General features: G+C 38.1%; 2 protein-coding genes across 3 annotated transcripts in view; one reads left to right on the plus strand and one right to left on the minus strand.

Moving 5' to 3' along the window:
- Positions 1-14,228, plus strand: part of LOC138305751 (uncharacterized) — an 86,794-nt gene that overhangs the window by 59,776 nt on the left and 12,790 nt on the right. For both annotated transcript variants that reach the window (XM_069246029.1, XM_069246034.1), the window contains exon 13: positions 7,793-7,963. In XM_069246029.1, coding sequence (XP_069102130.1) covers positions 7,793-7,963 — 171 coding nt within the window. The remainder of the gene's footprint in view (positions 1-7,792; positions 7,964-14,228) is intronic.
- LOC138305798 (uncharacterized) lies at positions 3,158-5,112 on the minus strand. The gene is made up of 2 exons (XM_069246068.1): positions 4,488-5,112; positions 3,158-4,425 (listed from the first exon to the last, which is right to left on the minus strand). The coding sequence occupies exons 1-2, from the start codon at positions 5,022-5,024 to the stop codon at positions 3,784-3,786; spliced, it is 1,179 nt and encodes a 392-aa protein (XP_069102169.1). The 5' UTR covers positions 5,025-5,112; the 3' UTR covers positions 3,158-3,783.

Here is a 14,228-nt window from a genome sequence, read left to right on the forward strand (position 1 = left end):
CAACATGTTTACAAACATATTTGTTTATACATGATAATATTCTAGAAAGTTCTATAACCTAGATTAATGATATGACCTTTATAGGATGTATTGATAATAAAGCTATAGGAGTTATCTCCCTTATCTAATAACAACATGTATTTAGTGTCATACATAACACACCCCTCCTTAAAGAAAAGAAAGTTTTCTTGAAAAGGAAACTTTCTTGAAATATCAAGTAACCTTTAAATCCTTTATAAAGCATCAGCCAAAATATTGTCTTTCCCTTTGATATGTTTGATGTCAAGATTGTACTCTTGCAAAGTCAAACTCCACCTGAGAATTCTTTGATTTTTGTTTTTCATTTTCCCAATGAAAGTCAAAGGGTTGTGGTCGGTGAAGACCAACACAGGCACAACTGTAGTGCAGAGATATATATCAAATTGGTTCAAGGCCAAAATCAACGCTAAACATTCTTTCTCAATGGTGGAATAATTTCTCTGGTGTTTGTCAAACTTTTTCGAGAAATAACAAATTGGATGGTCAATTTGTTCAGAACCTTCTTGCATCAAAACAGCACCAACACCTGCATCGCTGGCGTCAACAAACAGTTTAAACTGTTTATTAAAATCTGGAGCAGTCAGAACTGGTGAGTTTGATAAATTTGACATTTTTCTTTAACAAAGCAGTAAGTGGAGCTGCTATAACAGAGAAATTTTGACAAAATTTTCTGTAGTATCCAGCCATACCAAGAAATCTCATCAGCTCTCTCTTGCTTCCAGGAGTTGGAAAATCTATAATTGATTCTACTTTGGCCTGAACAGGTTTAACCTGCCCCTGTCCTACAACATGGCCTAAAAATTCAACAGTTGCATGACAAAATTCACATTTCAATAAGTTTACAGTCAATTTCATGGTAGTGAGTCTTTCGAAGAATTCACGAATCCTGCGTAGATGGTTTTCCCACGTGTCGTGGTAGTTGATGACGTCATCAATGTATCCATCACAGCCTTCCAGGTCTGACATCATGCTGTTAAGAAGACGTTGAAATGTTGCCGGGGCATTCTTCATACCAAACGGCATAACTTTGTACTGGTACAAACCTTGTGAGATTACAAATGCCGACACTTCTTTAGCTCTTTCTGTTAATGGCACCTGCCAATATCCTTTCAACAGGTCAAACTTGCTTACGTACTTGGCTTTGCCAACTTTGTCAATACATGAGTCAATCCTTGGAATTGGATAAGAGTCTGTTTTACTGACAGAGTTTACTTTTCTGAAGTCAGTACAGAATCGGTATGTCTTGTCTGGCTTTGGCACCAGAACACATGGAGAGCTCCATTCACTTTTGCTTGGTTCAATAATATCTTTGTCCAACATGTATTGAATTTCTTTCTTTAAGTGCTCTTCTTTCAAAGGATTGACACGGTAAGGATGTTGCTTGACAGGTGGCGCATCGCCTACATCCACGTCATGATAGATAGCATATGTTTTGCCTGGTGTATCCGGAAACAAATGTTTATACTCAAGTATCAAATCTTTCAGTTCATTGTGTTCCTTTTCTGATAGATGACATAGTTTCTTGTCCAAGTTCGCGAGCACATCTGAGTTCCGTAACTTAACACCACAATCTAAACCTACATCTTGTACACCACCATCTAAGTCTAATTTACAAATATCAGTTGTACTTTCACTTTGTGATGGTACAGAGGCCAAAGTAGCAATAGGTTGAGAGGTCTTGCTCTCTTCTCTATCTACATATTTCTTAAGCATATTAACATGACATAATTGAGTTTTCTTGCGCCTCCCTGGAGTTTGTACAATGTAGTTAACATCATCGACCTTTTTCTCAACAATATAAGGTCCAAAATATCTAGCTTGCAAAGACTGACCCGGTATTGGTAATAGAGCCAAAATTTTGTCACCTGGATCAAAACTTCTTGCACGGGCATCTTTATCATACCATGTTTTCATTTTGGTTTGAGTAACGGCCAAATTTTCTTTTGCCAGTTCACATGCCCTTGTCAATCTTTGCTTAAAGTTAGACACACACTCTAAGAGATTCACTTTAGAATCTTCGTCCAAAATTTTGTCATTCAAAATTTTCAAAGGACCACGTACAGTGTGTCCAAACACAAGTTCAAAGGGACTGAAGCCCAGAGATTCTTGTACAGATTCTCTAACGCCAAACAACAACATGTGTATACCTTCGTCCCAATCTCTTTTGTTTTCAAAACAATAAAGATCTCATCATATTCTTCAATGTCTGATGAAAACGTTCTAAAGCACCCTGAGACTCTGGATGATAAGCACTAGACTTATACTGCTTGATCTGGAGCTGGTACATGACTTGTTGAAAAATACCAGACATGAAATTCGAACCTTGGTCCGATTGGACAGCTTTTGGAAGACCAACCAGTGTAAAGAATTTAACCAAAGCCTTGACTATGTTAGGGGCCTTAATATTTCTGAGTGGAATGGCTTCAAGAAAGCGTGTGGAAGCACACATAATAGTTAAAAGATACTCATTCCCAGACTTAGTTTTGGGTAGAGGACCTACACAGTCTATAATGACTCTACTAAATGGTTCCTCAAATGCTGGAATGGGATGCAAAGGTGCAACAGGGATTTTCTGATTAGGTTTCCCTACCAACTGACAAGTATGACAAGACCTACAAAAATCAGCCACATCCTGTTTCAACTTGGGCCAAAAGAAGTGATCTAAGATCCTGTTATAAGTCTTGGTCACACCTAAATGCCCTGCCATAGGTACATCATGAGACAAACTCAGAATATCTTGCCTATACCTCGGTGGGACAACTATTTGATTGACAACCTTCCAGTCTTCCTCGGGAGACACATCAGGGGGACGCCACTTGCGCATCAACACACCTGACCGAGGGAAGTAACAAACCGGGACTTTCTCCGCCTCTTCCTCACTCAAAGCCCGATTACACAGTAAGAAGATTTCAGGATCTTTTTCCTGTTCTTCTATAAGCTCCTCTCTAGACAAAGATGATTTACTCATCATGTCAGACAAAGAAGTACCCTTGTTAGGAACAACTCCTTCACTATCAAAGTCTACAGACTTGCTCAAAAGATCACACTTGCCCACGATATCCTCTATATCATGAGCCAAGAAAGTGTCACCTTACCCTGGACTATAATGATCCTCAACTACTGCAACATCAGAAACCTTCTTACTCATTGAACAAGTTACAGCACAAGAAGGGAAAACACCAGGAAATTCCTGTTGAATAGTCTCAGCATCACCTGTTTTATCAGGAATACTGGACACTAAGGGATCTACCCTAACTTTCTCTCCAGCCAAGTCATTGCCTAAAATGAGCGACACGCCCTCTATGGGAAGTTCCGGTCTAACACCAATGGTGACAGGCCCAGTAACCAAGTCTGACTTTAAATAAACACATTAACAAAACCTAACTCTACACCTTGAAGCAAAACACTACAACCAGATGAGGTCTCCTCAGACAAAGGCACTACGCCATCTAATATCAAAGAATGAGAAACCCCAGTATCTCTCAAAATCTTCACAGGTTTCAAGTTGGTGATATCACTAGTAAGTGAAACAAAATCTTCAGAAATGAAGGGAGAGTACTTCTCCAAGACACTATCAGACTCTGAGCTCTTAATCTCAACAGACACTTTAGAATCTTCCACAATATTACTAAGTTTCTGACTAGGCTTTGACATAGCTAACACAGAAGGAACTGACTGTTTACGCCTTTGCTCCTTACGCTGGAGAGAATAACATTCAGACATAATATGTCCTACTTTCTTGCATTAATTACAAACAGGACCAGAAGGAGACCCCACACCTGCCCTATGATCTGTTTTAGAATCAGACTTAGTCTTATCACCTAATTTAGGTTTGTCGTTAGAAGGGCCACTAAAGGTTGGGTTCCTAGGCTGACCAAATTTACTAGTACCTGTGGTACTGTTTTTGTCTTGAGAACTGTTTTCAACAAATGAGCCTTTTTGGGTGAGAGCGTAATCATCAGCCATTGTAGCTGCTTCACTAAGTGTTTCAACTTTTCTCTCATCTAAGTGAGTTTTTATGTTTATGTGGACACAACGTTTAAACTCCTCTATTAACAATAATTGCCTCAATTTACCGAAATCCTCATCAATTTCTTTAGAATCACACCACCTATTAAACATTTGTTCTTTTTCTCTGGCAAATTCTACATGAGTTTGTTCATCTCTCTTTCTCGAGTTTCGAAATTTCAGGCAGTAAGCCTCAGGAACTAACTCATAAGCTTTCAAAATAGCTTTCTTGACTACTTGGTAATTTGAAATGTCATCAACAGATAAAGAAGAATAAATGTCTCTAGCTTTACCAATCAGGACACTCTGAAGAAGCATTGTAAGCTTATCTTCAGGCCATTTCATACTGTCAGTTATTTTCTCAAAATGCAGAAAATACTTGTCAACTTCTTTCTCTTGAAAAGGAGGAACTAACCTAATGTTTCTACTGACATCAAAACCTTGTCAACTTCTTTCTCTTGAAAAGGAGGAACTAACCTAATGTTTCTACTGACATCAAAACCTCTGTTTCCTTGTAAACCCCTAAAAGTTGGATTACTTGAACTGTCTTGAGAAGCTAGTTCTAATTCTTTAATTCTAAGTTCTGTTTCAGCTTTAATTTTCTGCTTCTCTAGCTCTAACATCTGATCTCTCTCAGTCTCTTTTTCTCTTAACTCTTTTTCTATTTCTCTTTCTCTCATTTCTTTCTCTTTGTCTATTTCCATTTGTCTTAGTTTCATTTCATTTTCAAGTTCCATTTGTCTAATTTGAATTTCTGAACTGACTGTTTCCTCTATACTATCTAATGCACTAGAGTCAAATTTGCCATTGTCAACAAAATATCTTATAATTACATTCCTAATTTCAGCTTTCCTCAAATTAGTTTTGATAGTAAGGCCTAAATGTTTACCCAATAACAGTAAATCCTTCTTACTAACTTGCAAAAGAACATCCAGGGATGGCGCTTTAACAAACTGTTCTACCTGCATGGAAGTCATGTTTATCTAGCTGTTGGTTTCAAATGTAAACTCCAAGTTGGTACACAAATTTTGAAAATTTCTTAATTAATTTTTCAAAGTTAGATTTCACAAATGAAATATCGATCTCGGACAAGAACCCCCAATTTCTGTTACATGAACGAACAACAGAAATGAGAAACCAGCAGCTAAATTCAAAACACAATTTAATTATATATACAATATTATACAGAGATGGTTTACAATATCTAAAGTAATTGGTGGTGGTACAAGAGTAATACGATGATTTAAAGTGTTACTTATCTGTATGCGAATGTCCTGGTATAGTCCTTGATCCTTCCAGGTTTCAAATTAACAATAATCACAAATCCAAGAGGAAAATGAATGTCCACAGATGATTTGTAAAGTTCCAGGCAATATGAATAAATCCACACAAAATGTTGTAATAATCCACAGATAAAGTCACAATAGCTCTCCCAATAGAATCTAATATGGCACTGTACAATTCTTGATATGTCTCATTACAGGTCTCATTACAGTTCTGATTAGCTTTGGACAGTTGGAGTATATATAGCTAAACCCTAGTTCAAGAATATTGGAGAACCTTCTATTTCTAGAAATATTTAACAGTAAACAAACAAACACATAAAACTTTCTGGAAATAGATCATTCTAGATCTCTACTTATAATCAACATGTTTACAAACATATTTGTTTATACATGATAATATTCTAGAAAGTTCTATAACCTAGATTAATGATATGACCTTTATAGGATGTATTGATAATAAAGCTATAGGAGTTATCTCCCTTATCTAATAACAACATGTATTTAGTGTCATACATAACAATATATATTAAGTCCCATTAAAAATGCATCACAATGATTGGCTGATGCAAAAGGTCTAAGCACGACACTAAATGCAGTACCTTCAGATATTCAGGTTTAGCAACATATGATAGTTTATTCCACCATCTGACACCAGATGTATAGTATTTTTATGTGGTGGCCAATTTGATCCAGGCATACTAACATATCAACTAAGTGGAAAAGGTTCAAAGTATGTTTTAGAAATAATAACCATCAATCCAGGCATACTAACATATTAACCAGGAAAGATACACATTCCTGTTTGACACCACGACCAGGGAAGATACACATTCCTGTTTGACACCACGACCAGGAAAGATACACATTCCTGTTTGACACCACCACCAGGGAAGATGTACTTTCCTGTTGGACACCATGACCAGGAAAGATGTACATTCCTGTTGGACACTACGACCAGGGAAGATACACATTCCTGTTGGACACTATGACCAGGGAAAATGTACATTCCTGTTGGACACCACGACCAGGGAAGATGTACATTCCTGTTGGACACTACGACTAGGGAAAATGTACATTCCTGTTGGACACCATGACCAGGGAAGATGTACTTTCTGGTTGGACACCACGACCAGGGAAGATGTACATTCCTGTTGGATACTACGACCAGGGAAGATTTACATTCCTGTTGGACACTACGACCAGGGAAAATTCACATTCCTGTTGGACACCATGACCAGGGAAGATGTACATTCCTGTTGGACACCATGACCAGGGAAGATGTACATTCCTGTTGGACACCAAGACCAGGGAAGATGTACATTCCTGTTGGACACCAAGACCAGGGAAGATACACATTCCTGTCCTGATTTGAGTCAGACCTATATCACTGGCATCATAAATCGTCAACTGCCAGTGGAACTGGAGGGGACTATAGTGTTTGTTCATGTCTGTCTGTCTGTCCTGATTTGGTTTCCAGATGTTAACTTGAGAAGGAATTGATGAATTTTTATCAAATTTTGCACAATACATGTAGTAGCATATGGGAAAATACAGCTTGGGATTGAATTGGGGGTCAAAATGTCAACTACAAAGGTTACTTACTAAAAAAAGATTGTTTAAAAAAATTGGTTTCCGGGCAATAACTTGAGAACAAATCAACAGAATTTGTTAAAACTTCATACAATGATAGCATAGGAGGTGAAACAGCATGGGTTTGAATTTGGGATCAAAAGGTCAATTGCAAAGGTCACTGCTGCTAAAAATAAATTGTTTCACAAAATATTAGTTTCCGGGTGATAACTTGAGAATACATGAACAGAATTTGTTCAAACTTCATACAATGATAGCATAACTAAGCAATAATAATAACTTGTTATAGATTAGAAAATACAATTGACAGCAGGGGATGTGTTTTGTTTGCAGTACTGAATGTAAGCTTGTTAAAAATGTTGACCTTGAAAGCATTTAAGCCATTGACTCAAAACTTTAAATTCCACTTTCTATGTGAATTGTCTTTGTGATTGCTGTATACAGTAACTGCTATAATTTTTATTATTAATTTGGGTCTGGCCTTCCGTCCGTCTGTCTGTCTGCAACAACTGCAAAAAATCTTTAGTGATTTTTTTGTTACTTAATCACATGGTTAAATGTGCCGAGGGCTCAAATGAGTTCGCTCAGCACTTTCATTGGACCCTATTTGGCTGACTTATGGCCCTTTGATTAACGAAAAACATCATTTCTATTTGTTTGCGTTCAATACCTCTTGCAAATATTACCAGATTTTCTCAAACTTGGTAACATGGTTAAATGTCTCAGGCCTTGGCCGAATTCAATCGGCACTTTCATAGAACCTTATTTGGCAGAGTTATGCCCCTTTGAATGACGAAAGCCGGGGACATAAATTCCACAAATTTGCTTGTTGTAAATTCTTTTATGATCCTTTTGTTGTTTTTGTACAGAATATTCGATGCCATGTACAAGTCCAGTTCAGCAAAAAGATTGGAGACCGTGCGAAGTTCTCATCTCCTCCCTTTACCTGCACACTGAAATATCCGGCTTGTTGTTCTAGTACTATAGTCATCCCAGTGTTCATCCAACCCAATCAGGCAGATACGGACAGGTGTTTTGTGGTGAGTGGCACTTTGACAAGATCAAAATGAAATATTGACCATGGAGAAAGTGGTAAAAAATGTCTCAGATGTGTCTTATCAGGTCAGACCATATTGACTGAAATGGAGGTCTTAGATATGTCATGTAAGGCCTAGGTAAGACCATATTGACTGAAATGGAGGTCTTAGATGTGTCATATTAGGCCAAGGTAAGACCATATTGACTGAAATGGAGGTCTTGGATGTGTCATATTAGGCCTAGGTAAGACCATATTGACTGAAATGGAGGTCTTAGATGTGTCATATTAGGCCTAGGTAAGACCATATTGACTGAAATAGAGGTCTTGGATGTGTCATATTAGGCCTAGATAACACCATATTGACTGAAATGGAGGTCTTAGATATGTCATGTAAGGCCTAGGTAAGACCATATTGACTGAATGGAGGTCTTAGATGTGTCATATAGGCCTAGGTAAGACCATATTGACTGAAGTGGAGGTCTCAGATGTATGCAGAGTCTGAAAGAGTCATTGTATTAGGCCTAGGTAAGACCATATTGACTGAAAGAGGTCTTGATGTGTCATATTAGGCCAGGTCATATTGACTGAAGATGGAGGTCTGATGTGTCATATAAGGCCTAGGTAAGACCATATTGACTGAAATGGAGGTCTTAGATGTGTCATATAGGCCTAGGTAAGACCATATTGACTGAAATGGAGGTCTTAGATGTGTCATATATAGGCCAAGGTGTAAGACCATAGCTGACTGAAATGGAGGTTTTGGATGTGTCATATTAGGCCTAGGTAAGACCATATATTTGGCCTACATTAGGCCTTCATATTTATTTATGTATTTCTTTCTGGAATCTGCAAATAACTGTATAAGGAACCTGAAGAACAATACTGAGTAATTCATAAATCAACAATAATTCGACAATACATCGACATTCCTAGTGGACAATAGGCCTACCTCAATGCAACATCAGACTGGTTGTATATTGAAAGCATCACAAACAAAAGTGACACAAACATCCATCCAACATTTATAGGGCAGACTCATGATCATCTCTGCATTATCGCTGATATGATCTCTTAAAGTAATGTCGATAAATTAGCTGTAGAGTGAGGGTTGATAGATCTAAAGATACGAACCCCTCCATTTGTTTATGGTCGCCGTCAAGAAAACGCTTGAATTCTTACGTTTGACTTTCACGGCGTCATCAACTTTCAAACTGGCGTAGGAGAAGCAACTCGTATTTAAAAAATGCGTTTCATTTTATTTGAAGTATTAAACGATTTTAAATGAATTTTACATAAAAAATGATAAGTAAAATATATTTTTACAGTAAAGAAATGGTATATTTAGTTGAAGGGAATGTGTTAAAATTTTGAAGCGAGGGCGACAGCCGCCATATTGCACCATAATAAAATTTACTGACCCCCTATAAAGTATTAGGGGGTATCCACGTGACGGCTCACCGCCAATCATTTGGGGACAATTCTGTCCGAGGTGCGATAAAACACCATATTGACTGAAGTGGAGGTCTTGGATTTGTCATATTAGGCCTAGGTTACACCATATTCACTGAAATGGAGGTCTTAGATGTGTCATATTAGGCCTAGGTAACACCATATTGACTGAAATGGAGGTCTTAGATGTGTCATATTAGGCCTAGGTAAGACCATATTGATTGAAATGGAGGTCTTGGATGTGTCATGTAAGACCAAGGTAAGACCATATTGACTGAAATGGAGGTCTTAGATGTGTCATATTAGGCCTAGGTAACACCATATTGACTGAAATGGAGGTCTTAGATGTGTCATATTAGGCCTAGGTAAGACCATATTGACTGAAATGGAGGTCTTGGATGTGTCATATTAGGCTTAGGTTACACCATATTGTCTGAAATGGAGGTCTTAGATGTGTCATATTAGGCCAAGGTAAGACCATATTGACTGAAATGGAGCTCTTAGATGTGTCATATTAGGCCTAGGTTACACCATATTGACTGAAATGGAGGTCTTGGATGTGTCATATTAGGCCTAGGTAACACCATATTGACTGAAATGGAGGTCTTAGATGTGTCATATTAGGCCTAGGTAACACCATATTGACTGAAATGGAGGTCTTAGATGTGTCATATTAGGCCTATGTAAGACTATTTTGACTGAAATAGAGGTCTTGGATGTGTCATATTAGGCCTAGGTAACACAATATTGACTGAAATGGAGGTCTTAGATGTGTCATATTAGGCCTAGGTAAGACTATGTTGACTGAAATAGAGGTCTTGGATGTGTCATATTAGGCCTAGGTAAGACCATATTGACTGAAATGGAGGTCTTAGATGTGTCATATTAGGCCTAGGTAAGACTATTTTGACTGAAATAGAGGTCTTGGATGTGTCATATTAGGCCTAGGTAAGACCATATTGACTGAAGTGGAGGTCTTAGATGTGTCATATTAGGCCTAGGTAAGACCATATTGACTGTAATGGAGTTCTTAAATGTGTCATATTAGGCCTAGGTAAGACCATATTGACTGAAATGGAGGTCTTAGATGTGTCATGTTAGGCCAAGGTAACACCATATTGACTGAAATGGAGGTCTTAGATGTGTCATAATAGGCCAAGGTAACACCATATTGACGGAAATGGAGGTCTTAGATGTGTCATATTAGGCCTAGGTAAGACCATATAGGCTGAAATGGAGGTCTTAGATGTGTCATATTAGGCCAAGGTAAGACCATATAGGCTGAAATGGAGGTCTTAGATGTGTCATATTAGGCCTAGGTAAGACCATATTGACTGAAAAAGAGGTCTTGGATGTGTCATATTAGGCTTAGGCAAGACCATATTGACTGAAATAGAGGTCTTAGATGTGTCATAATAGGCCTAGGTAACACCATATTGACTGAAATGGAGGTCTTAGATGTGTCATATTAGGCCAAGGTAAGACCATATTGACTGAAATGGAGGTCTTAGATGTGTCATATTAGGCCTAGGTAAGACCATATTGACTGAAATGGAGGTCTTAGATGTGTCATATTAGGCCAAGGTAAGACCATATTGACTGAAATGGAGGTCTTAGATGTGTCATATTAGGCCAAGGTAAGACCATATAGACTGAAATGGATGTCTTATATGTGTCATATTAGGCCAAGGTAAGACCATATTGACTGAAATGGAGGTCTTAGATGTGTCATATTAGGCCTAGGTAAGACCATTTTGACTGAAACGGAGGTCTTAGATGTGTCATATTAGGCCTAGGTAAGACCATATTGACTGAAATAGAGGTCTTGGATGTGTCATAATAGGCCTAGGTAACACCATATTGACTGAAATGGAGGTCTTAGATGTGTCATATTAGGCCTAGGTAAGACCATATTGACTGAAATAGAGGTCTTGGATGTGTCATATTAGGCCTAGGTAAGACCATATTGACTGAAATGGAGGTCTTAGATGTGTCATATTAGGCCTAGGTAAGACCATATTGACTGAAATAGAGGTCTTAGATGTGTCATATTAGGCCTAGGTAAGACCATTTTGACTGAAAAGGAGGTCTTAGATGTGTCATATTAGGCCTAGGTAACACCATATTGACTGAAATAGAGGTCTTGAATGTGTCATATTAGGCCTAGGTAAGACTATATTGACTGAAATAGAGGTCTTGGATGTGTCATATTAGGCTTAGGCAAGACCATATTGACTGAAATAGAAGTCTTAGATGTGTCATAATAGGCCTAGGTAACACCATATTGACTGAAATGGAGGTCTTAGATGTGTCATATTAGGCCTAGGTAAGACCATATTGACTGAAATAGAGGTCTTGGATGTGTCATATTAGGCCTAGGTAAGACCATATTGACTGAAATGGAGGTCTTAGATGTGTCATATTAGGCCTAGGTAAGACCATATTGACTGAAATAGAGGTCTTAGATGTGTCATATTAGGCCTAGGTAAGACCATTTTGACTGAAAAGGAGGTCTTAGATGTGTCATATTAGGCCTAGGTAACACCATATTGACTGAAATGGAGGTCTTAGATGTGTCATATTAGGCCTAGGTAAGACCATATTGACTGAAATAGAGGTCTTAGATGTGTCATATTAGGCCTAGGTAAGACCATTTTGACTGAAATGGAGGTCTTAGATGTGTCATATTAGGCCTAGGTAAGACCATATTGACTGAAATGCAGGTCTTGGATGTGTCATATTAGGCTTAGGTAAGACCATATTGACTGAAATGGAGGTCTTAGATGTGTCATATTAGGTCTAGGTAACACCATATGGACTGAAGTGGAGGTCTTAGATGTGTCATATTAGTCCTAGATAACACCATATTGACTGAAATGGAGGTCTTAGATGTGTCATATTAGGCCTAGGTAAGACCATATTGACTGAAATAGAGGTCTTAGATGTGTCATATTAGGCCTAGGTAAGACCATTTTGACTGAAAAGGAGGTCTTAGATGTGTCATATTAGGCCTAGGTAACACCATATTGACTGAAATGGAGGTCTTAGATGTGTCATATTAGGCCTAGGTAAGACCATATTGACTGAAATAGAGGTCTTAGATGTGTCATATTAGGCCTAGGTAAGACCATTTTGACTGAAATGGAGGTCTTAGATGTGTCATATTAGGCCTAGGTAAGACCATATTGACTGAAATGCAGGTCTTGGATGTGTCATATTAGGCTTAGGTAAGACCATATTGACTGAAATGGAGGTCTTAGATGTGTCATATTAGGTCTAGGTAACACCATATGGACTGAAGTGGAGGTCTTAGATGTGTCATATTAGTCCTAGATAACACCATATAGACTGAAATGGAGGTCTTAGATGTGTCATATTAGGCCAAGGTAAGACCATATTGACTGAAATGGACGTCTTAGATGTGTCATATTAGGCCTAGGTAAGACCATATTGACTGAAATAGAGGTCTTGAATGTGTCATATTAGGCCTAGGTAAGACTATATTGACTGAAATAGAGGTCTTGGATGTGTCATATTAGGCTTAGGCAAGACCATATTGACTGAAATAGAAGTCTTAGATGTGTCATAATAGGCCTAGGTAACACCATATTGACTGAAATGGAGGTCTTAGATGTGTCATATTAGGCCAAGGTAAGACCATATTGACTGAAATGGAGGTCTTAGATGTGTCATATTGGGCCTAGGTAAGACCATATTGACTGAAATGGAGGTCTTAGATGTGTCATATTAGGCCAAGGTAAGACCATATTGACTGAAATGGAGGTCTTAGATGTGTCATATTAGGCCAAGGTAAGACCATATAGACTGAAATGGAGGTCTTAGATGTGTCATATTAGGCCAAGGTAAGACCATATTGACTGAAATGGAGGTCTTAGATGTGTCATATTAGGCCTAGGTAAGACCATTTTGACTGAAACGGAGGTCTTAGATGTGTCATATTAGGCCTAGGTAAGACCATATTGACTGAAATAGAGGTCTTGGATGTGTCATATTAGGCCTAGGTAAGACCATATTGACTGAAATGGAGGTCTTAGATGTGTCATATTAGGCCTAGGTAAGACCATATTGACTGAAATAGAGGTCTTAGATGTGTCATATTAGGCCTAGGTAAGACCATTTTGACTGAAATGGAGGTCTTAGATGTGTCATATTAGGCTTAGGTAAGACCATATTGACTGAAATAGAGGTCTTGAATGTGTCATATTAGGCCTAGGTAAGACTATATTGACTGAAATAGAGGTCTTGGATGTGTCATATTAGGCTTAGGCAAGACCATATTGACTGAAATAGAAGTCTTAGATGTGTCATAATAGGCCTAGGTAACACCATATTGACTGAAATGGAGGTCTTAGATGTGTCATATTAGGCCAAGTTAAGACCATATTGACTGAAATGGAGGTCTTAGATGTGTCATATTAGGCCTAGGTAAGACCATATTGACTGAAATGAAGGTCTTAGATGTGTCATATTAGGCCAAGGTAAGACCATATTGACTGAAATGGAGGTCTTAGATGTGTCATATTAGGCCAAGGTAAGACCATATAGACTGAAATGGATGTCTTATATGTGTCATATTAGGCCAAGGTAAGACCATATTGACTGAAATGGAGGTCTTAGATGTGTCATATTAGGCCTAGGTAAGACCATTTTGACTGAAACAGAGGTCTTAGATGTGTCATATTAGGCCTAGGTAAGACCATATTGACTGAAATAGAGGTCTTGGATGTGTCATATTAGGCCTAGGTAAGACCATATAGACTGAAATGGAGGTCTTAGATGTGTCATATTAGGCCTAG

Source organism: Argopecten irradians, chromosome 1 (assembly GCF_041381155.1).
Source record: "Argopecten irradians isolate NY chromosome 1, Ai_NY, whole genome shotgun sequence".
Lineage (NCBI taxonomy): Eukaryota > Metazoa > Mollusca > Bivalvia > Pectinida > Pectinidae > Argopecten > Argopecten irradians.